Source organism: Mus caroli, chromosome 10 (genome assembly GCF_900094665.2).
Source record: "Mus caroli chromosome 10, CAROLI_EIJ_v1.1, whole genome shotgun sequence".
Taxonomy (NCBI): Eukaryota; Metazoa; Chordata; class Mammalia; order Rodentia; family Muridae; genus Mus; species Mus caroli.
Genome location: NC_034579.1, coordinates 5,315,506 through 5,342,687, shown reverse-complemented (window position 1 = coordinate 5,342,687; position 27,182 = coordinate 5,315,506). Strand labels below are relative to the sequence as shown.

Here is a 27,182-nt window from a genome sequence, read left to right as displayed (position 1 = left end):
TGTGTGTGTGTGTGTGTGTGTGTGTATGTGTGTGTGTGTATGTGTGTGTGTATGTGTGTGTGTGTGTGTGTGTGTGCGCGCGCTGTGCAGGGAGCAGCTTACAGGGATCACTTCTTTGCTTCCATGTTGGTTCCAGGGACTGACTTGTGTTGTCCGGCTTGGTGGTTCCTTACCCACTCAGTTGTCTTACTAGCTCCTCCTCCTCTTCCTTCTCCTCTCTTTTCCTTCTTCTCCTCCTCTCTCCTCTTTCTCCTCTTCCTCCTCACCCTCCTCTTCCTCACCCCCTCCTCTTCTCTTCCTCCTTCCTCTTGTTCCGCCTTCCTCTTTCCTCTCCTCTTTCTCCTCCTTCTCCATACCCTCTTCTTCTTCTTCCTCTTCCTCCTCCCCCTCTTCCCCCTCCTCCCCCTCCTCCTCCTATAGGGTTAGTTATATTCTCAGCCCAGGCTGGCCTTGATTTGTAATCCTACTTTGGTGTCCTGGGCAGTTAGAATTTATAGACACGCTGTCTTAGGATTTCTATTGCTGTAATGAAACAACATAATCAAAAAGCAACTTGTGAAGGGACATCACAGTTGACCGTCACAGGAATTTAGGGCAAGAACTCCAAAAGGGCAGGAACTAAAGGCAGGAGCTGATGCAGAGACCAAGGAGGGGTGTACTTTACTGGCTTGGTCCTTACCCCTAGGTAGCTCAGCCTGCTTTCTATAGAACTTAGGACCACCAGCCCAGGGATGGCACCACCCACAATGGGCTGGGCCTTCCTCTGTCAATCACAAATGAAGAAAATGCCTTACAGAGGGATCTTACGGAGGCATCTTCTCAGCTGAGTTTCCCTCCTTTCAGACAACTCTAACTTGTGAAAGTTGACACACAACACGCCTGGATACCTGCACTATAACTGTGTCTGGTTTATAATCTCTATATCCTTTCAGAACACAACAGAAAAGACTTCAGAAAAATTCTATTTGAGAAGTTGAAATAAGATAAAGATATTTCCGTTTTTACCTGTAGTTTTTTTATTTTTAAAATGTTTTTCTTCTCTTTCTCCATTTGTTTATCCTCCTTTCCTCCTCCCTTCTCTCACCTCCCTCCCCCCTTCTGAGAGAGAGAGAGAGAGAAAGAGAGAGAGGCAGGCTGACTCATGCAGGCAGGTGAGCATACATGCAGGTGGAACTTAAAGGATAACTTGCAAGGTTTAGGCTCTCCTCCCAGCATGGGTTCTAGGGATCCAACTCAGGTGGTCAGGCTTGGTGGCAAGCTCCTTTACCGGCTGAGCCATATTGCTGGCTCTGTAAGCTGCTTTTTAAACAAACAAACAAACAAACAAACAAACAAACAAACAAAGTTTATTTAATAAGGCAACCTGATTCTACAAAGTCCCATAATATTTTTCTTTTAGATTTATTTATTTTATGTATATGAGTACCCTATTTGTATGTACACCTACATGCCAGAAGAGGGCATCAGATCCCAGTATAGATGGTTTTGAGCCACTATGTGGTTGCTGGGAATTGAACTCAGGGCCTCTGGAAGAGCAGACAGTGAGTACTCTTAACCACTGAGTCATCTTTCCAGCCCTCAAGTCCCGTACTATTTTAACTAAAAAATTATGTATATTGATGGGCAGGCAAAGTGACAGATTTTTTTATGGCATTTTATAGATGCTCTGTCCCCCTTGCCCCATGTTGTGATTTTTCGTGTATTGTGTAAAAACTCTTCTATTGACCGCTAAATGATGGAGTGCCATGGTTTACTGGAGAATAAGTGTTGGGAAACGGTAACACGACAAAAGGAAACCAAATACTTCGTAGAGTTCTTGTGTGTTTTCATAATTTGGTATCACAAAGAACTTGCTGTTAAGATAGGAAGCACTGCCGTGTGTCAGGCAGGTTGTGTTACAAGGGGCTAGATACTCACAGATAAAGATCTGGTCAGTCACACTGGTCGTGGTAACAGGGATCTGTGTACAGCAGACTCTAGCCTCTAGTTCTCGCCTGTTCTCACGGAGATGAGTGAAGCCCTAGAACAACCGGACAGAAGTGAAAGTCATCATGCCAGTGAAAGGAACGGTCAGCTGGGAGTGGCCTGGGAGAGCAGGGTTGGGGTTAGTCCCTAAGGCTGGGACTCTGCGGTGTATAGGCTTTAAGGATGGGGAGAGCTTGTATCATTTCTCAGCCATGCCATGCAGTAAACTGGACCAGCTAATGGGAACAGCTAAGCTGAATTCATGGGACAGGGCTGGATTAAAAAAAACACAGTGGCAGAGCATTAATGTCAGCTCTAATTCTAATTAAGGCTCTATATGTAGACATTCACCTCTGTTTAGGTAGGTATCTTTTTATTAAATGCTCTAGCTGATCGATAATTGATTGAGACAATGTCTCACTGTATAGCACCAGGCAGCCTTGAACTCAGTGCATATATAGCTCAGGCTATATACTCTGGATTATCCTTCAGATTCTCAAGTGCTGGCATTATGCCTGCACTTCACAGTGTGGCTCTGATCCTACCCTTTAGAAGACATCAGCCATGTCAAAACATCACCCGCCGCCTGCCAAACTTTCACAGGTACAACCCGTAAACTTTACTTCCTAAATGTAATTCAGCGGTTTGCAGTATTTCCATAAGATTGTACAACCTTCCTTGCTAATTCCCAAACTTAAAACCTTGAGCTCGGTTTCTCACCTTTTCGTGGGGACCATACACTAAGTATATTGTCTATTACTGTATCTCCAAGAGTAGAACAAGTCTTGGCATAGAATATATTATAACCAATAAGTGTTTGTTGAACAAATGAATCTCTGTGGTTGTGCATTGATTTTGCAATCAACAAAGTTTTCTATTATTCTGTTGTTAAAAAAAAAGACGTAAGAAAAACTAATTTTAAAGCCAGAGAGATTTTTAGAATTAATGCTTCCAAGAAGGAAGTGCCAGTATTACCTCTGAGCCTTCTGGCGAATAAAAATGTAAAGTGCATTGAGGTTCACACGTCTAATTAGAGGAGGAAGGGCTCCCAATTAAAGTATATTAGGTAATAAAAAGCTCTTTCATGCTTTAAGGGTCCCTTCTATAAACCTATTTTTTAATGTGGTTCTAGAGATAGGCTGTTGTCTTTTTTTTTTTTTTTTTTTTTTTTTTTTTTTTTTTTTTTTTTTTTTTTTTTTTTTTTTTTTTGTTTTTTTTTTGAGACAGGGTTCCTCTGTGTAGTCCTGGCTGTCCTGGAACTCACTTTGTAGACCAGGCTGGCCTCAAACTCAGAAATCTGCCTGCCTCTGCCTCCCGAGTGCAGGGATTAAAGGCGTGTGCCACCACCGCCCGGCTGGCTGTTGTCTTATAATAGTTATCAAAGTGTGTAAGTCCAGAATTCAGTGAGAAAAAAACCTGTACGAACTAAAATCTAGGAGAATAATTCACCATAGTCCCAAACCCATTTTTGATGCTCTTTCTATGTGCCTGCCTTCTTCCTGTTAGTTTTGGCCCGGGGAGAGGAGGGTGTACTGGAGATGGAGCCCAGGACTTGGTGCATGCTGCTAGGCAAGCACTCTGTCCCCGATTCAAATCCCGTCTGTCCAGTAGTGAGCGCGTCAGGAGCAGCAGCCGAAGCTTTTGGTTTAACCCAGCCGAGTGTATGGCTGGAGAGTGAGTGGCAGAGATGATAAACTAATCCTGTGTTGGAAGCTGCTCGGATTGGGGAATCACCTGTAGCTCTTTCTGACCAAGGAGAACTGGGTTCTGCTCATAAGCCCACTTCCCACTGCCTACCAGGTGCCTACCAGCTTCCTGTTCGTTCTCTGACCGCTCGCCCCAGGCAGGGAGAGCTCTTGGGGTGCGTGCGTGCGAGCGAATATGAGCAGATACTGATACTAGAGGATACTATTCTTGAGAGGAGAGGAGGAGGAAGAAAGGGGAGCAGAGAATAGAGGGCTGAAGCTCCTTTGCTCCTCCCCTCAACCTCCTATGATGAAAATGGGTTGAGCAGGCTGGCAGGTGAGAGGCTCTGCTCTATTTCTGGGGGTCTACTCCATGTGGGGCAGACTGGTTGAGAGAGATGCTTAGGAGCCGCTGCCTGCCGTCGGCACCCTTCCCCTCTCAGCACAGCTCTTGCTTACTCTTGCCTACAACTCGTCATCCTCACCCACTCGGGGTTCATTCCTCCACCCTACCAGCTGCTTCTCTATCCAGCGACTCCTAGGCCTTCTCCTCCAGGAGTCAAGCGCAAACAACCCCCAGTTTTGGCTCCAGTTGTCCGGCTGGCCCCACCCACCCCGGAAGCTTGTGCATTTTTTTGCATTTCACGCAGGTCCCTTACTCCATCTCACCGTAGAAACTTGCTCTACTTGGTGGCCAAGTCCCCTATCCAGCATAGCCTGAGACAGACTCGGTTTTGTGGTTTAGCCTGGCATTGTGACTGTTATTTTTGCTAACTTTGCTCAATGTGTAAATGAAAACAAAGGAAAAAGAAACCAGACAGCAACAATGTACTCTTTCTATTCCCATCTCGTTTTGAGCTTCAAAAAAGCTTTCATGGGGCACCTTGGGGATATTTTTTTCTCTGAAAAAGAAAGGCCTTAGGGCCAGATATCCTTTGATGGACAAGGGACAGAGTCAAAAGGGGCAGGACTGTAGGTCACTCTAGGTGGTCACTCCTTTCTTTTCGTTGCTGGGTGCCTGTCACCTGGTTTGCTGCAGAGAGGTGGAAGTGCCGCCCTTTTCCTCCAACTTGTCTGTTGCGCACCGTGCTTGCGTTTCCACTCTGTTTTGGCTTCAGAGAGCACTCCTGAAAGACTTTATTAAGACACCCGGTGTGAAGCATACCGATAGGAGGAAAACCTGCTTCTGAGCCACAAGAGATAAGAAAGGGGTTGTTTGGTATTTGCTGGGTGCTGTTGTAATTCTCGCAGACAGATTCGGAATGGTCCTACTTTGCTCGAGGAGGACAGAATGCTACTATTACTTTCTAGGTCTTGGTGGATACTGAGAGAGATGGCTTAGATGTAAGGAAGAGAGTGGCAGGCAGGGCAGGCCTCTGAGCTCAGGAATGTTCTGGAGGGGCCAGCAGGGTTGGAGGCATTGACAAGAGTGGGGATGGAAAGGGGAGTGGAATTTCTTTTGGGTGAGGTTTATCTCTTTTTCTCACTGCTGCTGTGCTCCCTGTCCCCTCCCCCCAACTAGAGACCAAATCTAGGGCTTTGGGTAAGATAGACAAACACCAAGCCGGGCGTGGTGGCGCACGCCTTTAATCCCAGCACTGGGAGGCAGAGGTAGGCGGATTTCTGAGTTCGAGGCCAGCCTGGTCTACAAAGTGAGTTCCAGGATAGCCAGAGCTATACAGAGAAACCCTGTTTCAAAAAAACAAAAAACCAAAAAACCAAAAAACCCACAAAGATAGATAAATACTATGCCACTAAGATGGTCTCCTACCTTATCATCTCCATTTCATTCATTCATTCATTCATTCACTTATTCACTAATTTATCGATTGATTATTTTTTTCCCAGACAGGGTTTCTTAGTGTAACCAGCCCTGGCTATCCTAGATTCGATTTGTAGGCCAGGCTGTCCTTAAATTCACAAGACATTCACCTGCCTCTGCGCCCCCCCCCCAACCCCCAAATGCTGGGATTGAAGGCAAGCACCACCAAGCCTGGCTATCATCTCCATTTTAAATGTATTCTTCCCATCACTGTACAAATATCACCCCTCCCCCCACCATCTTCAGAACCCTTTTCCTCCCCACTTCAGAACCGAAGCCATGTCCTCCTTCACAGCAACCTCCTGGCAGCCTACCCCTACCCTCCTGCCTCTGACTTCTGTTACTCTAGACTCTACCTCCAAGTGAGAGTCGTCTACAGTATTCATCCTCCCTCCTCCCACTGGCTTGTTTCACTTAGCTTAAGGTCTTCTGTGTTCATCCATGCTGGGTTACCTGTCACAAGTATCATCTTGAAATAGTGTTTTATTTTTAGCAGGCCAAAGAGATAGCGCAGTGGTTATGAGTGCGCGAGGGCTGGGTTCCCTCCCGGCAGCCAGATGGATTAGAATTAGATTGCTTGCCTTTTTGAGGCACTTCTGTTTGAAGAGCTTTTCTCAGCGGTCTCTTTAGCCAGCAGATAGGGCTCCCTCTTCTGGACTCTGGTGGCCCCTGCACATACCACTCCCTATGTCCACACGTGTACACATTAAAACTCAGTATCACTTGTGGTTTTATGTCTGTGGGTACATGTACATGAGTTGGAGACAACTCTGTGCAGACCGTTCTCTCCTTCCGCCATGATGACTCGGGTTGTCAAGGGCTGCATGGAACGTGCTTCTCCCTCTGAGCCATCTAGTCAGCCCACAATCTCTCTTTTAAGATCGAACAATATTGAATAATTCTATCCTGTTCACACCCCATGTTTTACCCACTTGTTTCTTGACATTTGGCTGTGATGGGGTGTATACATCTGAGTTCCTGCATCCCTTTTTTTGGAGGGAGCATACCCAGAATGGCTGCTTTTAATTAAATTACATCTTTGTACCCTTTGGAGGTGGACTGTTTGATCGCATAGAATTAGACTGCTCTCCATTTTCAGGAATTTCTCCTGTGTTCCTTATTTTGGATCTTGCTGGCGGAGCACAGACATTCCCATTTCTCTCCAGCAACACTTACTTTCTGCTTGGTTTGTAAACACTGCCATGGCAACCAGCACAGGTGGCATCTCATGCTCTTTCAGATTTGCATTTTACTAAGGATCAGTATCTTTGGATGTTGTATGTCTTCCCCCCACCCCCAGTATATCTTCTTTGGAAAAATATTTACACCTGTGTTTTTGTGCTTTTCCCCTTTGGGAAGTAGGCTGGTTATTTTTGTTGTTGAGTTGTGGGCATTCTTTATATAGTCTGGATATTAATCCTACATCATCAGTTCTGTGATTTGCACACATTTTCTTCTGTCACAGGTTGTCCTTCTCTATGCTTGATAGCATCCTTTGAGGTGTAAGGGTCCATGATTGGCAGAAGAATGATATCCCAGACTCAAATAGTATGTAAAAGCAAAGAGTGTTTTATTCTGCTGAAGTCCGGCATGCTGGGGTCTTCCATTCCAAGATGGGGATTCCAAAGTGAGCTCACAGGCCTGATTTAAAACCCATTGGGGGTAATTCTGGGGAGGGGTAGGTGACCTCTGTCACTGGCTTTATCTCTAGAGACATTCTAGAACCATTGCTAGGGAAGTCTGGAAACTGCTGCTGACCCATTGTCCTTGCTTCAGGCTATGAGGTGGGGCAGCTTCTGAGGCCTGGACTTGCCTGGACTTGCCCAGTACTTGGAAACAGATTCAGGCCTAGTCTCCTGACTGCCAATTTGAAGCCTGTCATGGAGTCAGCCTGTCTCATTAGAGGCACAAAATTTTATAATTGTGATAAAGTCCAATTAATCTTTTTTTTTTTCTTGCCTGAGTTTTTTCTTTTGGTGTTATACCTCAAAAATCATTGCCATCTCTGTGCTGTCTTTAAGAACTTGCTACTTTAAGCTCTTAGTTAGGCCTTGTTCAACCTCTAAGTATAGGGTTTGAGGTTCTCCCTTAGGTTCTGTTGTCAAGATATTTTAAAGAAATTGTGTCTGTCATGCGTGTGTACATGCATGCATAAGTGTGTGCATGCATTCATGAATATGGTAACATGTCTGTACAGTGTGTGTGCTGGCTAGTTTTATGCTAACTTGGCACAAGCTAAAGTCATCTGCGAGGAAGGAATCTCAACTGAAAATACCTCCACGGGATTGGGCTGTAGACAGAACCACCTGGTGGCGTGTTTCTTAATTAGTGTTTGATGTAGAGGATCCAGTCCACTGTGACTGATGGTCCTGGGTTCTATGAGAAAGCGGAATGAATAAGCATCCAGGGAGCAAGCCCATCAGCAGCACCGTTCCATAGCCTCTGCATCAGCTGCTGCCTCCAGGTTCTGCCCTGTTTTGTTTGTTTTGTTTTTTTCTCTGGCTTTCTTCATAGACTGTGATTCAGGATATGTAAGCCACACAAACCTTTTCCTCCTCAAGTTGGCTTTTTGTCATGGTGTTTTATCATAGCAGTAGACAAGCAAAATAATGTACCTGTAACGGAGGTCAGAGGACAACGAAGGACATGACCCTCCTTGCCTCCCACCTCTTTTGAGAGAGAACATCATTGCTATACCCCACTTTGTATGCCAGATTAACTGGCCCAGGAGCTTTTGGGGATCTTCCCACTCTCCTTCCCCCAACCAGAGCACTTGGGTCACAGATGTTTACTGCCACAATGGCTTTATATGAGTCCTGAGAATTTGAACCCAGACCCTTATACTACGTGGCAAACACTTTACCAACTGAGCCATCTCCCCCATGATTTGTTTTAAAGAATCCCTTCTTCCCGCCATCTGTGGGTCACCATTGATCATCCCTGTCTTGTTGTTCTGCTGCTCCTATGCGACTTCCTCTCCCGGCCCTCGCTGCTTTCTCCAGGAGAAGAGAAATATTTGTTTCTGAATGTCCGTGGCATTGTTATTGTACATATAGCACGCTGTCTGCTCTTCTGTCTTGTACATTCTTATTTACTATTTATTTTCTTCTCACATTATAAACCCCGGCATGGCTAGTGTTAAAGCCACAGCCATGTGTTCTCAGAACATGTGTCACAGTCCCCTGTGTGGAAAGTAGACTTCTACTTTTCAGTAATTCAGCAATACCCATTATAGAGAGTCGTACCCAGAGGTGTTCTGCGGACAGTAATACTGAGCTTAGAACTTTTATGGCAGAATATTGAAGTTCAGTTTGGTTTTTTTTTTAAGATTTATTTATTATATGTCAGTACACTGTAGCTATCTTCAGACACAGCAGAAGAGGGCATCAGATCCAATTACAGATTGTTGTGAGCCACCATATGGTTGCTGGGATTTGAACTCAACACCTCTAGAAGAACAGTCAGTGCTCTTAACTGCTGAGCCAGCTCTCCAGCCCCCTCAGTTTTGCTTTTTTTAAAGTGGAACGCTGACAAGATGCCATTATTACTGAAGAGAGAAAGCTATTTTGACACCGATGGGTTTGGTAAGGATTTTTAATTGAGCGACTTCAACATTGTCCCTGAAGACTGCAGTCGTATTTACAGCCAAACAACCTAGGATTTCTGTAATAAAGTTGAACTGCTGGAGGCCATCATGCGGCATCCGTCAGATGACAGCCTGGTCGCTCTGCGTGTTGTTTTCCTCACGTACGTACGGCAAGGGAACACTCTTTCCTTGACACACAGACACATTCCACTGTGTGGCTGTAAACACACTTAGGACAGTGAATTTTTGAAAGTGTCTCGTAGAGCAGTCCTTGGACACGCCCACCGTAAGGATCCGTTGAAGTACTGAAGTACACATACATTTGTTTATAAGCAAAAAAAAAAAAAAAAAGTGGAAGCCATACCCACATTTCCCACATTTAACAAGCCCAAATGGTGACGGAGGATGGAAAATCTAGAGCAGATGGTCTTAAAGCTGTCAGAGTGGGGCCTCTTGATGCAGGGGTCATCTCCCTTCCTATAAAGCCAAGGAACCATAATTACCAACATTACATTTTTGTCTCTAGGGTAGCCTTAATTGTAAGGTTGCACTTAAAGTAACAAGCCACATTACACGAAGCTGCCTTTTATAAGGTGGCAAGCAGCAACCACATGGCTTCAGAAGGTTTCTGCCAAAGGTGGGTCATAAAGAGGGCCTCCCTAACAAGCAGGCCCAAGTGCCACAAGCTACCCTGAGGTGCGCTGAAGGCTCTGCTCATGAACCTGTGGGCAGTCATGAGCATGGCGGGGTCCTGGGTCAGTATGATCTCATTTAACCAGTTCAACCAATCTTATCCAAGGGCATTGTCCTGCCCTTTAGTCAGTCACCAAATATTGATTGAACACTGACTGTGAGACTATGAGAAATGTAATAGGAAAGTTTTTCCTACACAAAGAACCCAGATTTTTGGAATTTAATGTTATGCAATCACATCCACTCAACATTAATCGAATACTTAACCTATGTATTAGAATGCATGGAATAAAAATAGTTCCCTTTTATCTGGGTGCACTAGAGCATGCCTTAAACCCCAGCACTTGGGAGATAGAAGCAGGTGGATTTCTGTGAGTTCAAGAGTAGCCTGACCTACTTAGAGTGTTTCAGAATGGCTAGGGCTACATAGAGAAACTGTCCCAAACACAAGAAGAAAGGAAGGAGGGAGGGAGGGAGGGAAGGAGGGAAGGAGGAAAGGAGGCCCATGCCTTTAACGCCAGAACTTGAGAAGCACAGGCAGGAGGATCTCTCTGAGTTCAAAGCCAACCTGGTCTACATAGTGAGTTTCAAGATTATATAGAGAGACCATGTCTCTAAACAACAAAACAAAGCCAGTAAGTTAATAAAAATAATGCCCTTTGACTTTTTAGTAATCATCTCCTCCTTCTCTCCCTCCTCCTCTTCCTCCTCCTCCTCCTCCTCCTCCTCTTGGGCAGGCTTCCCTGCATCCTAGGCTGACCTCATTCTATCATGTGGCCAAACACTTAACTTCCTGCCTTCTCCTCTCTAGGGCTAGGATTCTAGCCTGCACCACAGTGCCTGGCACATGCTAATATCGTGAAGTAAGAATTCTTCAGGACATCACAGCTGCACTGAATGCTTCCAAGAACAAAAGAAGTTCCCTGAGTACTCACATAGAAAGACACGAGGAAGCATGAGGTGTTTGGCTTTGAAATGTGGCGTTTGTACCATGGCTACTTCAGTTACTAACGAGTTCCCAGAGCAAAGATCCTCCCCAAACAGATGTAAGGGGTTAATCACAGGAAGATTATTACTGTTGAAGAAAAGATAAGGCCGAATTTTTAAAGGAAGTGGCTCAGTGTGTCAGAATATCGCTCTGGTTTTACTGATGAAAATTAGAGGAAAACATTTAGCCTGTGAACCCAGAAATGGCGATTTCTTATAACTCCAGTAAAACATGGAGCTGTTTTGTTACCTTTCTTTTGTTTATTGTGAGATAGGAGCTTACTGTTTAGGGCCCAGGCTGGCCCCAAACTTGAGCTCTAATCTCAGCAGTGGAGAGGCCGAGACTGGAAGTTTACAAATTTGATATTAACCTGGGCTACATATTGGGACCCTCTCTCAAAGGTAGGGAAAGAGGAGGAAGAAGAGGAGGAGGGGGAAGAGGAGAGGAAGAGGAGGAAAACATAATGATAATAGTGGTAATTATGAGAAATGACCTTTTAAAATCTTACCCACCACATACTTGTTAAGTACTTCTTGTGTGCCCAGCAGTGGCTGTGGACCTGGCCTGTTGCAGTGAGGCAGGTTAAGTGCATGCTCCCAGGAGCCATCATTCCCTGTGTTCAGTGGTGCAGTGGTACATTTGTTGATATAAAATATCTGATGAAAATCACTCAGGGCAGGAGGGGGTTAATTTGCCTACAGTGTGAGAGGATGTAGTCCTTTGTGGTTGGGAAGGGATGACAGACAGTAGGCAGCTGAGGTGGCTGGTCACATTGCATCCAGAGCCAGGAGACAGAGAGATGAATGCTGGTGCCCACCTAGATGTCCCCTTCTTAGTCAATCTAGGACCCCAACTCATGGGATGCCATTGCCCACATTTGAGGTGATCCTCACTAATTTAATAATCTCTCCAGATACACTTAGAGACCCGTCTCCAAGGGTTCTAAGTCCTGTCAAGTTGACAATCGGTATTAACCATTGCAAGAACTGAAGGCATCTCTGTAAGGCTCTACCAAGCACAGTGACAGGTGGTGCTTACTCAGCGGATGTAGCACTATTGCCTTAATAAACAGTAAATTGGATGAGGTGGTTGGTGATCTTCCCAGCTCAGCTTTGAACTCAGCTCAGCCAGTGCTCCCTTCTCAGACTCCCACATTTCTGGGACTACAGACACATGCCACTCTATCCAGCTTGCGAACTGTTTTCAAAGATTTATTTACTTTTAAGTGTGTGGTGTGTGTGTGTGTGTGTGTGTGTGTTTGTGTGCACGCACATGTATTGAGTGTATGTACATGTTCAACATGTCTGCATGAGCCTGCAGATGTCAGAAAAATGCATCAGGCCCCCTGGAACTGGAGTTATATGCCATTGTGAGCTGGGAGCCAAACTTGGGTCAGTGGAAGAACACTTAGTACATCTCTCCATGCCCATGTTTCCTTACTTTTCTGGTGACAGATACGTAGGGCTTCCAGTGGCAAATGACTTTAGAATTCTTAGTGCTGCTACTAGTGTGTGTATGGTAGCTGAAGAATTTAGGTATTGGTATTAGTCAATAATAGTCACATGTGTCTAGGGAGTCTAGGTTATTCTCAACCTTCCTAAGGTTGCGACCATTTAATACAGGGTCACATCAAGTCCTCATGTTGTGGTGATTCCCAACCATAAAATTATTTTCATTACTCCTTCATAACTAATTTTGCTACTGTTATGAATCATAGTGCAAATGTGGGTGTTTTCTGATGGTTTTCTGCAACCTCCGTGAATGAGTTGTCCAACCCCTAGGGGGCCTCGGGTAGAAAAGTGCTGCTCTAGAGGACGCCGGGCACTTGCTCATAATATCTTCCCTTCTCTCTGTTAAATAGCAAGCACTAGAATGGGCCTGACATTTTTTGACATTTCCTCAACACAGGCTTTACTTCAAAGGGTCCCCAACATCTTGTCACATTGTCTGAGTTTGAAAACAAGAGCCAAAAAGCAAAACTTGAAGGAGTTATATTAATTAAATACCACACAAAACTGTTTCCAAAAACAGTTGAGTTCAAGGTGAGTTATAACTCGGCTTTGAGTAGGAACTTCCTATGGGGGAAGTGCTGTCTGAGACATGAGACTGTAAAAGATAAATCCAAAAGGGTTTGACAAAACAAAACAAAAACCAAAAACAAAACCACAGTGGTGGTAGTCATCAGAGGGCCAATGGGCAGAGGTCCCAGAGCATGTGGCTGTTATAGGAGAAGCCAGGTAGAATGTGGGCAGCTTTCAATAGTTCTGTCATTGGCAAATGTCACTCTGAGGGGGACTACTCTCAAGGCTCTTAGCCAGAGGCAATTCCTCAAACCTCCCCGCTAATTCACAGGATCCCCTTTAGCAAAAGGAAGCACTTTGAAAGAGGGAATTAGGGACCTACCCTCGTTAATTAAAAATAAACCCTTGATTTTTCCCGAAGCCAGAAGAGCTTTTGCGTAATTATGGTTAATTTAGGAAAAAACGTGATACCACATCTAAACCCACACCCACAGAGCCACTTGGCCTAACCGCCCCAGCGAGTACAGCCAGGCTGTCGGGAAGCTGCTTTTGTTCTTGTGTGAGCCATCCCTGAAGACGCTTGAGCACGTCCTGGGATTGCCGCAAGTGTTGGGAGTCATGGACTTGTGTGTAAGTGACATCCATAGCATCTTCCCTCATTTCCCCTGGGATTGTTGTTTTCAAAAGAATATATGACACACAGCAAGCACTTCATGGGTTCCCTCCAAACTTGGCATGGAATGCAAATTCAGGAATTGTTTTTTTTTTGGGGGGGGGGGTTGGGGGGGGGGGGGGGGGGAGGTAAGTATCCAGCACCGCTCCACACTCGTGACACTTTCTGAGGTACTCTCTCTCAGTGGACAAGTAATGAATTCACAGCGCACGGCAGGAGACATGTGTAAGTTCTGCTCAACTGGAAGATTTTAAAAATAGCTCTTGGATTTTGTAGTGTGGGGCGCCATGTGTGAGATCCGGGATGACATATGTGCTACGTGTCGCAAATCCCCTTCACAAGTGTCACCCAATTAACTGCATGCCCTCTGACAGGTGGTGGGCCTCTCTGTGGCTTGCAGAAAGGCAGCTCCTGCTTGCTTGCCTTTCTTTTCTTTTCTTCTTCTTCTTTTTTTTTTTGGTTCTTCAAGACAGGGTTTCTCTGTGTAGTCCTGACTGTCTTGGAACTCACTCTGTAGACCAGGTTGACCTCAAACTCAGAGATACGTTGTCTCTGCTTCCCGAGTGTTGGGATTAAAGGTGTGTGTGCCACCACTGCCTGGCTCCTGCTTGCCTTTCATTGGCTCAGGAGAGTGTCTCTGTTGGGGAGGGAGGTGTCTGAAGAGAGAAGGCACCTTTACCAAAAGTTCTTATGGGTGTTAAGTAATTCCAAAGTGAGTTTCAAACCCACGCTTTGCACTTCTAGCTTTTGCCAGACAAAACCAGTTCTTTGTTCATTTTGTGGTGGTGGTGGTAGTGATAGTGGTGGTGGTGGTGGTGGTGGTGGTGGTGGTAGGACCCAGGGCTTTACTCTGGCCAGGCAACTGCTTTGCCTCTGAATGACTTCTGACCAACATCCCAAAGTCAGTCATTGCAAACAGGAATAGACCACAAAGGAGAGAACCACTTGGAGATTGACCCACCCTGTTGGAGAGATCTGCATGCAGTACCGGTAGCTGGGCTCTTCCAGGCAGGTTAATGGATTGGCAGAGTGGCGGGAAGTTGAGTCTGTCCTGTACTTACCTGGCTGCTTTTATGATAGGACTGGTAGCAAATAGAAGACACTCAGGTACTAAGCCAAGCAAGGAGGGAACAGAATCCCTGTCCTGAGAGAAGAGGATGGCTATTGCACATTATGAGAGCCAGGCCTTAGGTAAGGAATGGAATGGAAGGGTGGGCACAGGCGAGGCAGTGGAGGAGGACAGGAAGCCCTGGAAGCTGAAGGAAGCCGTTTTGCATGAGCACCAACCACAGGGCTCAGCAGATGTGACTGTGGACCCACTGTGAGTCAGGGACCCTCCATAGACTCGGCCACTCCTAACACGCCTTGGAGAAGACCTCTCTGTGCCTCGGCCTTTTCTTGGGTGAGAGTAGAAGCATGAAGTGCCTGAAGCAGTGAGTGGGTGGTGTCAGACAAGTATTGGGTAAGTACTGTGAGCGATAGGCACGGAATAAGGAAGACTGAGATTCTGTTAGCTTAATTCCCATTACTATAATGAAACACTCGAGATAACCAATTTATAAAGATAAAAGGTTAACTAAATTAGGCTCATCATTTTGGAGGGTCTGATGTAGAATGCAATGATACATCGCTTTGGGCCTCTGGCAACATGCTTGGCCAGGGCCTCTCGCAGAGTAATCTACCCATCTTGTGAGCCAGGAGGCAAAGGCAAACAGAAAGAGATAGGGTCCTGCTAGCCCCTTTGAGCATTTCTGAGGTGAGTTCATGATGTCGGTATGCATTGCTTCTCTCTTACTGTGATAAACACTTAGGATTGGGACAATGTATAGAGTGAGTTTATTTTGGCTTCTGGTTCTAGAGGAGTAAGAGTTGGTCAGGGGCAGGCATGGAAGCAGGAACATGAAGGAGATCATGATGAGAGACAGATAGAGAGAGAGAGAGAGAGAGAGAGAGAGAGAGAGAGAGAGAGAGAGAGCGAGCGAGCGAGAGAAGCACCCTCACTGGGAATGATAGCAAGCTTTGAATCCTCAAAGTGTGACATACTTCCTCCAGCAAGGCCATGATTTTTAGATCTCCCCAAACAGTGCCACCAACCAGGCACCAAGGATTCAAATGGCCAAGACTATGGGGAACTTTTTCCATCTTTCATTCACACTACATGTTGTCTCCTTATGTTCCACTCCCTAAAGGTTGCGCGAGTGTGTGTATGTGTGTGTGAGTTCAGTTCAGGGCAGCTTCCCTGTTCTGTTAATTAAACTTTGGGACATTGAAAGTTGTTGAAGAAAAAATAATTGAATAGAGAGTATTATTCTATTCATATACTTCCTAGCCTACACCAATTAAATAAAAATATTCACCACCTCCCGGTAGCCCTAGCCTGGGGATGAAGTTTTTAAAATAAAGACTTGGGTGGGGTTGCCCATCTGACCTGAGACAAGCTTGATTTCTGGGTGGAGATCCAGTGGGTGCTCTTAGGGGAGGCAGACGCAAGATGAGAATTGGTGGGCCATCCTTGGTGGGTACTTAGGTAGTGTGTGGGGCTCATGAGGTAAACGGAGCAGATAACACACAGCGATTAGCCGCCAAGTCAATTTGGAGTTAGATGACTACCTCAGTGCGGATTTCTTCTTTACATATATTATTTTGATTGAAATTATTTAAGAGTTGCTCTTCAAGAAATCAGCTCTCTGTGTTTATTGGCCTTGCCCTCCTGTCTGGTGTTTTATGACAATCTCAGAGTAAGTTAGGACAAATGGCTGTGATCCCTATCAGAGCCCTGGCACGCACCTGTGGTGGAAGATATTTATAGAGCCTCATGCGGCTCCTGCCCTTCCTCGAGCTTTCGTGTTTCTGCTGTGTTTTGCTTTACAGTTTTGGTATTCTGCCTTTTTTTTTTTCTTCATGCTTTATGAGTCAAATCTACAGTGTGAACACCTCATTAATAAAATCTGAATTGATGTATACATTTTTATTAATAACCACTACATGTAGCACACTGGTTGTTTGTACCACAATGTCTCCCACCCCCTTATATCTTTAAAACTTTTTACTCACTTATTCATTCAACTAAGTGTTTTTAGATCCTTAATTCACACAGATATTTGTTAGCTCTTGAGACAACAGTGCCTAACTAAACATAACTCTAGAAGCCTTGTCGGCAGGAGAATATGATTATCCCTAACATGGGAGACCTGACCCCGTTCCAGAGGGCCAGGGAGGCTGATGGAGAAGGTAAAGCTTTTAGTTTTCTTAAGGTCCTGTCAAAAAACACACTTTAGTCTCCAGTCTTTGCTCAGCACTGAAGTCGCCTGCTGGTTCCTTCGTCCCCGTTCCCACTTTTCAGAGGGAGCAAGCAGCTCTAGAACACTTGGTGAGATTTTAAGGTGACAAGGACCTCAAGAATCCGCTACATTTCCCGAGGTTAGGTTCTCTCTTTTGTACAATGGGCGTCTTCATGAGGGGTTCAGGGCACCTGTGTGGTGAGGAAAAATTAGCATAATCAAAAGAAGAGCCTTCAGATTGACTCTGTGTGACCTTTGACATCTAAAGTTTATATTTTCGCAGCCTAGCTTTGTTCTTGCGGCAAAGGCTTAGTGCTCTCCAGGACTCTCCTTGTCAGATTGTAAATAAGTATGAATGAAAAGGGTCAGGTGTGAATGCTTTGATTTGCATACACTGTTTTAAGGCTTCATAGGGAAAACTATGTCGGGCTTGGAAGTAGTTTCCTACTACTTTAGAAGTTAAGGTCTTTAAAAAACAAAAAATCCAAGGGGCTGGAGAGGTGGGGCAGCTGTTAAGAGTACTTTCTACTGTTGTAGAAGCCCAGAGCTTGGTGACCAGCGTCCATGTCAGCTGGCTCATAACTGTCTGTGTCTCCTGTTCCAGAGGATCTAATGTCCTCTGCTGGCCCGTGTGGACACTCACACGTGCATACACATGTGTGCACGTACATACACACACAATTAGAAAACGAAACCTTAACAATAAAACCAAAACACCAGATCTGTTCATATTGTGGGCAAACCCTTTCTCATCTCGGTTTTCAGCTATAACCTCGCCTGTGTTGACTTCCCTTTTAAATAGACTTGTGGTGGTTAGGGACACTGCCAGGCTCCTCATCCTGTTTTCCCAGGTATATCACTCAGTGTGTCCAGGCTCTCTGCTTTTATCTGCTGTGACCATGTGTGTTCTGCCCTTGACCACCATGTCTGAATATGTTTCCTGTTTGTATTCTTCTGGGAGGGGTTTATTTGTTTGCTTTGCCTGAGAGTAAAAAAAAATCTTTGTCTGGGTGGTAAATACAGGCACAATGGACTGCTTACATGCAAATTATCTGAGTATGTCCTATGTCTAACAGTTTTCTGATTACAGACTTTATGCTATGTAGGTGACTGAAGTAGAACTGAGGAGAGATGAGAAAATGCCTTTGTCCCTCCTTACCATGCACCACAGAAGGGGTGGGGGCTGGGGGAGGGGATCTTGCTCTGTTTCAGAATTTTAAATTATATAATGTAATATAAATAATATGGTATGAGATGTCTGTTCTGTTTTGAGGGGTGGGTTTAAGACAGGGTTAATGTAGCCCAGGCTAGCCTCTAATTAACCATGAAGCTGAGGATGGCCCTGAACTTGTGACCCTCCTGTTTCTATCTCCCCAAGGCTGAGATTGCCACCCAGCTTGCATCTTTAAATGACAAATGTTTCACAAAGAACTACAGAGAAGAAATTAGTGATTGTACAACCAATGCATTACAAACAACAAAACCAAAACAAACCCCTTACCACAGTTCTGGGTCCCGAATCTGTTAGGTCCTGGTTAACAACATGAGATTTTAATAGTGTGTGCTTGAGTGCGTGTAATCTTGAACCAGAGGTGACATAAATTCTGAGAAGAATAGCAAGTAATTTAAATAGAAAAGATTTACCTTTGCTTTATGGTTATAAAAGTAGAATATACATACTGTAGGGGAAAGTCGGAAGCACTTAAAAGGGAATGCAAGTGACACGGAAGGTTCCCATGTGCCTTTCTAACTCAGATGTGGGCTTCTGGTTGGCACAGATATTTCATCAGCCAATACTGAATAAGTCTTTGTACGTGCATGCTTTCATGTCTTTATTCCTGTGATTTATTGCCTATTTCCTATCTGAAATAATGTTTCTTATTAATTTATAAGCATTCCTCTCCCTCCCTCTCTCCCTCCCACCTTTCTCTCCTCCTCCCCCTTCTGCCCCCTCCCCCCCCATGTGTGTGTGTGTGTGTGTGTGTGTGTGTGTGTGTGTGTAGGGGCACTCATATTTGTTGACTTGTATGCCTGTGCGTGTGTATGGGCAGAGGTCAATGTCTGGATTCTTTTTCCATGGCTTTTACAGATTTTGAGACAGCGTCTGCTCTAGACTAGCTGACCATCGAGCCCCTCCCCAGGGATGGATTTACAGATTCACAGAGTGCATCTGTCTGCAGGGCAGCCGTCTCCTTAGCACGCGTAGTCTATATGCTGACCGTTTCATCCGTTAGCCGATGTGGCATACCCTTAGGTGGAAAATGTGTCCTTTTTGTTCTGTTTCCACAGTCCTGGGACTAGAACCCCAGGCCTCACATGTACCAAACATTCATTCTTGCACTGAGCTACACCACCAGGCCCAGAGAGAGGCGGTGGGTGGGGTGGGGGATAGAGACACAGAGAAAGTCAGAGAAAGAGTTCCTCTAGGTAATGGAGAGAAGTAGTCTTTTTAGACTAGAATTTCTCTCACTGGCAGGCAGCAATGTCCTGGCTTCCGTGGTTTCAGTATTGGTACAGTACCCACAGTCATTAATGCTCAGTAAACAAACATTTGTTACAATAGCTGCTTTTCCCATTACTATGATCAACTAACTACTTGACTGTCTTAGTTATTCTCTCTCTCTCTCTTTCTCTCTCTCTCTCACACACACACACACACACACAAATACCTCAACCAAAGCAACTTAAGGGAGAAAGGATTACTTTGGTTGACATGCACAGCAAAGATAAGAGTGCCTCAAGACAGTGAGGCCTGAAAGCAGGGCCACAAGGCCATCCTATCATACATCAGCGGTCTGGAAGCAGAGAGCAAACAGGAGGTGGGGCCAGGCTGTAAAACCTCGAAGCCTGGTCCCAGTGACGTACTTCCTCTAGTGAGCCTCCGTCTCCATAATGTTCCAAGAACCTCCCAAATTGCAGCACAAGTGTTCAAACTCAAGCTACAACACCAACAAAAAGCAAGTTGGGGGGTGAAGGGGGAGCGTATTTGCATCCCATTAAGAGGTGATGCAGTCTGCTGTGGCCAGAGGCATGGCCGGGGACATTTGGTTATACTGGGTTACTAATGGTCGAGTGAGGTGCCCAGATGGCTCCTCTCCTAGCCACTTTATGGATCAGGATACCCCAGCCCATTCAGCACACTCAGTTAAACCTCTCTGCAAGTATCCTTAAAGTCATACCTAGGCTTGTATCTTCCAAGTCATTCCAAACCCAGCCACATAGAGGAGGATTGACCATCCACTAACAATCCACTGGATTGTGGATTGTCTTCAACAGGGCCAATCTCTGCTTCCTGTCTGAGCTGCTGCAACCATGAATAATCTAAGCGGGCTTTTGGGCCTGGTGAGTGGACTCTATCCCAGTTACACAGTGCTTCCTCCCTTCCCCACTGTAATGGTTAGTACAGCGAAGAGCGAAGAGCGGAGCAGTTTAGAGTTGCAGAGAGCAAAAGTTGGCCTCCTGGCTGTGAAGGCACTAACAAGATCTTGACAAATGGCTGCTGCTGCGAAGTGAGAGTGAATTTATGTTTACACCGGAGTAAGCTATGCATCCAGGTAATAATTTTGAGCAATGAAGTAAGTTTGCTACAGGAATCTTAAAGAAACAGATAAATCACAATAATTTCAACATGGCACTTTTGCCATTCAATAAATGGGTATTTTAAATTTCATTTGCTTTTGAACTAAGTTCAATAATTTATAGAGTAAGTCATTCAAAGATTAATGCTCAGGAGGGAAGAAAATACAAGAACAGAAACATATCATTTATGTATATTACATTGGAGCCTTCCCTGCCTGTGTTTCCATTATAAATCCGATTTTGCAAGCATGTGTTATAAAAAGTTTGCCATGGGCTAAACTTTGACATTTGTCTCAACCTCCTGAGACTTTTTTAAAATTTGATTTTCTTTCTCAACTAGTATAACAACTAGTTATAGGTTGTTGTTGTTGTTGTTTTCCAGAGGTGTGTGTGTGTGTGTGCACATGTGCATGCAGGTGTTCCTTGCATGTGTGTGCATGTGGAGGCTACCAGTCAATGTTGGGTGTTTTCCTAAGCTATTCTCTTTCACCTTAGTGTGTGTGTGTGTGTTTGAGAGAGAGAGAGAGAGAGAGAGAGAGAGAGAGAGAGTATGTGAGTGTGAGTGAGTGTGAGAGAGTGTGTGAGCATGTGTGAGTGTGTAAGAGTATAAGTGTGTAAGTATATAAGTGTGTGAGTATGTGAGAATGTGTGTAAGTGTGTAAGTGTGTGTGTGTTATGAGTATGTGAGTGGTGTGTATGTGTGAGAGTGTAAGTGTATGTGTTGCCCACGTGTATAGGTGTGAAGGCCAGATGTTGCTTACTGGGTGTCATCTTCTAGACCTCCTAAGCCTTGAAAGTCAGAGGTGGTTGTGTTTAAATCTTCTCAGGCAAAGCTTCTTTATGTGAAGTGCTCTGTTCCATGTTTCTGTTTCTGTACATGTGTGCATGCACATACAGAGCTCAGGGAAGGATCAGAAGGATTCAGGGAGTTGGTTCTCTCCACTTACGGTGTGGTTCCAGGGATGGAACTTAGCTTATCAGGTTTGACAATGAGTGCGCTTACCTACTGAGCCATCTCCCTGGCCCTAAAGGACCTTTCAGCTGTACCGATATGGACTACGGGCTCCCTGGTTAACCAGCTTACCAGTGAGAGCCTGAGCCAATTTGCTTTTTCCTCATGTTCCACTACGTGAGCCATGGAGCCTGGCTTTGTCCACCTCCTTTGCGGTCCTTGTGGAGGAGGAGTTGGCCCTGAGCTGAGCTGGTGGGTGCCTGGTGTTCTTCCTTTCTGTCTCTGGAACAGCACAGTGGTTTGTCCCTCCTTCCTTTCCAGCTGTAAAGTTCATTTGGCATGGGATTCTGGCAGCCACAGGGACAGAGAAATGTGAATTTCCACAATTACTTGGAAACAGCTGGAGAGAGGGATGGCTCATGAAAGCTGTTTGCCAGGACCTTATTCTGCCCTCAGGTGGGTTTGGAGTCTGGTGTTACAGCATAGCAGGTTAGAACACATTAGAAAAACAATATTCATTTAAGCCTTAGTGTTGCATTGGACCTGCGTGCTGGTAATGTAACTGGACACCACATGTGTACACCTGGACAAGCAGGGCAGGGCACACATGTGTATATCTGTTGAACCTTGTCAAGCAACTGGTTTTGCCTTGAGCTGGGTATATTTGAAAATAGTACTTTTTTTTTTTTCTTACAGAAATGCATTCTAAGCTCGACAGTTCTCTATGTATTGTTTCCAATGCCTAAGTCTCTGCATTTTAGATTGAGCTGTAAGCAGCAGTCATGATGACCACAGAGGGCCAACCAGTTGGACTTTGAATTGAACATAGCTCTGACATGTTAGAAACACTGCCTCGTTAAGAAAAAAATATGTGTCAAGTTTGCTACAGAAATGGAGATACTCTAGACAAATGGCAAGTAGGAAAACCAGGGGGATGGGCTGGCAGGATGGCTCAGAGGGTAAAGTGACACTCTGAGTAAAATCACTGGAGCCTACAGTACAAGGAGAGAACTGGTCCCCTAAAAGCTATTCTGTGACCTCCATAAACAATCTGTGGCACACCATAGTCTTCCTGTCCCGTCACAATAAAACACACACACACACACACAATCCCCGCAGGGCCTTAGGGCAGTGAAGTTCTATGGTGCTTCATATGCAGGGGTGTGGGCTGAGAGGCTGAGCAAGCAGCCAGTCCCATAAAATGTGTTTTCCTCACTCGGGTTGTTTGTGCACAGTCGTCTTCTCAGATCTACCCATTCTGGCACGTTCATTGTTTTTCTTGTGGCAAAAACAAAAACCAGCCTACATAGCGTGCAACCCACCCTCCTTCTGCTTTCAGTGTATACTGTACAGGGTCACCCACCACATGCAGCATTGAGCTGCGCCTTCCCAGAACCCACCCCTTCACCCCGGGAGAAATCGCACTGATGGGCATGGCCTGTGTCTGGGCGTGATTCCCACCGCATGCTCACATCTGTGGCTTTACTCTGAATTGTCCCCGTCCTCTGCTGCTTCCCTCCTTCAGCAAAGTTCCTCTGCTGCTCTCTTATGATCCTGCTAATCGTGACTCCTAGTGAACTTAGTACGGAGGCCCATGAGAACCCATCACTGCCCATGACCATGACCATGACCATGACCTGTCTGCTTCCTGGATGTCAGTTGAGGCGAACCAAACAGCTCCTAAAGTCAACCCATAGTCCTGTAGAATAGAACAGTGGTTAAAGCTGCCACAATCAGATTATTGAAGAAATTGGAATCATTCAATATAGACTATAGACGACTTTTGCCTCGTGTGCCCACCAAATTACAACTGACTGATAGGGGAATTATAGCCAGAGCCTTGGGTAACCATAACCTGATAACTTGAGTTCTGCCAATTCTGACATTCTAGGCTGAGGCTTTTAGCCCCAGTATGCTAATTTCAGAGATGGGGAATGGTAATGAGCACACGGGAGATTTATTCAAAGCGGCCATGTTAGAAGGAGGGACAGATAAAGGTGGGAGAAGGGAGGGCTGTCTACTGGCCTATCCCATCTTCTAAGTGACCTCAAAGAGATAGCTTCAAAATGCCAGGTCTGCCTAACTGGTCTCTCTGAAGCTACAGAGGGTAAGGCCTGAGGCTTGCTAAGAACTTGGGTTTCTTACAAATCAAAGGTTCAAATATGATTTCTAACAGCACACACACATACACATGCACACACGCACATACACACACCACACACACACACACACACACACACACACACACACGCACGCACGCACGCACGCACGCACGCGCACACATACACACACACACACCTTCTTATAGTAGCTGGAGTTTTACAGGGCAGAAACCTGACCCCAGCAGTTCTCAATAGGCTCAGCTGCTCATCTCAATATGTCAATCAAAGAGTAATCTTTAAAAGCAGAGAGAGAAAATTTTAATCAGTGTCACCACTCTTGGTAGAGCAGATGAAAGGTCCAGTGACGCCAAGCCTGTCTTCAGGGTACTGACAGGTGCTTTTGGAAGATCAGAGGTCTGCATAGGTAGGCAGTCTCTGTCAAAATGTGGTCTGCTTGGCCATTGTTTTGGCTCTGTGAGGGTGGTCTGAAGATGTCTTAGTCTCATGCATGCAAGAGGACAGCTCTGGTCTCTGTAAGATGAACAGTGCTACTCTGGGGTGTGGAGTGATAGCGTAGTATCCCACTGCCCTATGGATAATTATCCTATTCTAGGAATCCAAGGTGACTACAGGATCAGGATCAGGATTTAGCTTTATGCCTTCTGCTGAAGTAAAGATGACAGACAGGTGCACAGTGAAGGCAGAGGTGTCAGACTTTCAGTTAGCAGTGGCCTAGGTATGGCCCTGGTGAAGAGTCAATGTGTTTTGTTTGTGTTGTTTTGCCAGAAACTGCTTCTAAGTGTGTGCTCTTGAGCCACGCCTTTGGAGACCTGCCCAGGATACGAACCTTTGTTTACTACACTGGTGTTGATTTAGAATTAGTCTCTTAAAAACAAAACAAAATCAACCGTGTGAGGCTCTGTTCTGTGCGGATGGCTCTCCCTTCCCTAGAGTTACATCCATGTGTTTCCTTAGTACTGTCTTTCACATGTAAACCATCAGAGCTCCTCCCAGCCCACTGTTCGCATCACGTGCTATGCTGTCTCCGGCTCCCGTTTGCTTTACATTTTCAAGGGAAACACATCCTTTCCTATAAGACCAAGGTGTCACAGGACCTGGTTTTTATCTCTAGAATTGATTTCTCTGTCCTTGTGATTTAATGGTTCTCAATAAACTCACAGCATCATGCACTTTTATATCATTCATAACCTGTAAACTGAGAGCTTTTATAAGTTTTCAAGCAGGCCAGTTCATTTGTATTACATTATACGATGATTTCTTTTTAAAAGGCTAAAGCAATATCCAGTTAGTGTTCCAGCTTTCTAACACACATTTACAACAAGCCTTATGTTACTTGAATCCTTTGAATAGATTTAGAATTTCAAAAATCACCTTGGTTGCCAAGATAGCTGTCCCAGCAGGTGAAGGCACTGGCTACCAGACCTGGCAACCTGAGTTTGATCTCTGGAGCCAACTTGGTGGAAGGCATGAATTGACTCTTTCAAGATGATCCCTGACCTTCACATGCATGCCAGGACACCAGTGTGTTGTCCGGTCCTGCTCCATCACCCCCCAGAAATATAGACAAACATAAAATAATTAGGCCCGAACTCTGCTGTTAGAGAGTTCAATTCAACAGCTGTAGTAAATTCAATGCCCAATGGTGGTCCAGTGTGTCCAATTCTCCTTTCACCAGTAACTGTCGGTGCCTTTCAGTCGATGGTGTTTGTGTGTAATACAATTTCGAGCAGATGATAGCAGTGGAATTTGGTCAACAGTTCAGTTGTAAAGTCCTGAACTTCCATTTGAAAAGCATTTCAGGTTTTCCAGAAATATCCATTTAGCTCAGCCATGTCCTCCCTCTATACGGCGGAGTGTTTTCTAAATCCTCCCATCTCTTCTTACACAACTATTTATCTTTCTGTGTGTGCCACGTTTGGGAGTCTCATTAAAGTTGCATCTGTTCTGTTTTAGGAGAAACCCGACGCCAGCCCCACGTCACTTCAGCTGCGGTCCCAGATCGAAGTAAGCACAGCCACGTTCATCATCTAGTTTTGCTTCTGCCTTTTCCCTTAAGTGACATTCTGTAGAAATCAGACTCGGCTCTCCCATGCTGACATGAGAACCTTCTCTCTCTTCTAGGAGTCTCTAGGCTTCTGCAGCGCCGTGTCAACACCAGAAGTGGAAAGAAAGTAAGTCACTCTCGTCCTGCCCCAGCCTGCGCTTCCAGGACGGCTCAGGCCTGGAGCTGGACGTGATATTTTTTAACATGTTCTGTGTGGCACATCTACCAAGGTGGCCTTTGCAGTCCAGCTGGGGATGCCTGAGGCTTTTTAGGAGGGTTATTAATTTTGCATAACTAGTTGCAGGGGAGTCCCAAATAAATGTCTGGAGCTAAGGGAAAGGTCAGGTAAGTCAATGGGGGTAGAGTTGCATCTTTGATGTTAGCTTTTAATAGAGGATGAAATGCAGAAAGGAACCAAGTTAAAAAAAAATAAATAAATTCTAAGTAAAGCCATAGATTTTGAAAGGCTTCCCTGTTTAGGTACGCCGTCCCAAAATGTGTGATGTATGTGCAAGAAGCTGGCGCAGGCTCATGAACCTGTTCTGTTAAAGGAATATTTTTGTTGTCTTGTCCTAACTTAGACTCTATAAGTTCTACTCCCATCCAAGATAATGGTGTGTCTTATATGTTCTGCATTTCTTTTGGACAATTTAAAAAAACAAAACAAAACCCACCAAACTTCTTTATATATAGGCTTTCCCTTTTCTCTTTTATTCTGGTATCATCATGCTAGAATGTTCTACCTGTGACTGTACCGAAGTAAAGAAATTTAAAGAAAGTCCACATCTCTAAACAGACACTTCCTCTGGCCCAGAGCCACTTGTCCTGGTTTGTGCCAAAGGAGACAGAGCAGTGGTGGTTTAGGGATGAAGTATTTTAGGAATGAGAGGCACATGCTGGGCGAGTGCGCATGTGTGTGTGTGTGTGTGTGTGTGTGCTCTCGCGTGCATGCTTTACAGCCCCCTCTGCCTAATCCGGCCACGTGTGTGCTGCTGGCAGCGTCCAGGAGTGAATGCCGCTTTACCAGAAAGCTGCAGTTCTGAACCTAAGGGGCCCAGTGGGCTTGGGGGGCAAGACTAAAGAGTGATACCATGAAACCAAAGAGCTAACAAAAAGCAGAGGCAGAGGACGTTAGCACACACTTTGTAAGCATCTCCTGTTCTAGCTGACTTGTATCTTGCCAGGATCCTAGTCACGCCCAGGCTGAAGCAGGCCCGGGGTGTCCGTGCACATTGGCTTTGAACTTGGAGGTACTGAGATGCTGGGGAAGCACTGGGAGCAGGGGCCGTCCTTCAGGAAAGAAGAAGAAGTGCTTTTCCTTCCTAGGGGGAGGTGACTCATCCAGCAAGGATTAGCCTTGGTTAAGTTGGGTGTTCCTTTCCCTCGGTGGGGAGGAGTCATGTTTTCCCTGTTAGTATTCTTTCCTTCAAAATATGGTGTGTCTCCTGTGGCCAAGGGAGAGACAGATGGACTCCTGAGGTTAACAACAACAAAAAATCTGCACCGCACACACTGTTTACAACATCACCGCCGACCCCTTCTCCCTGTCCGTATGGTGCAGCCATTTTGCTTCTGGTCTTTAATTGATTCATGTTTAAGTATTTCTAAACATTTTGAACTTTTAAAAAAAGTATCTGATTCATTTCTCTAGTAATGTTTCTTGAAAATTATAGCATTCCTTTTTACCTTCAAAACAAAGCTCAGCTTCAGAACCAGCATTTACTGACATGTGTGTTCTTGGTTCTCTGTCTCTGTCTGTCTGTCTGTCTG

At 45.2% G+C, this 27,182-nt stretch overlaps 1 protein-coding gene and 1 non-coding gene across 4 annotated transcripts in view; both read left to right on the top strand.

Annotated features, from left to right (window-relative positions):
• Sash1 (SAM and SH3 domain containing 1) overlaps positions 1-27,182 on the top strand; it is a 224,609-nt gene that overhangs the window by 108,448 nt on the left and 88,979 nt on the right. For all 3 annotated transcript variants that reach the window (XM_029482360.1, XM_029482359.1, XM_021174241.2), the window contains 2 exons: positions 25,322-25,372; positions 25,490-25,539. In XM_029482360.1, coding sequence (XP_029338220.1) covers positions 25,322-25,372; positions 25,490-25,539 — 101 coding nt within the window. The remainder of the gene's footprint in view (positions 1-25,321; positions 25,373-25,489; positions 25,540-27,182) is intronic.
• LOC115032204 lies at positions 15,644-15,771 on the top strand. Its single transcript, XR_003837861.1, has one exon. It is a non-coding gene; the product is annotated as a small nucleolar RNA SNORA36 family (small nucleolar RNA).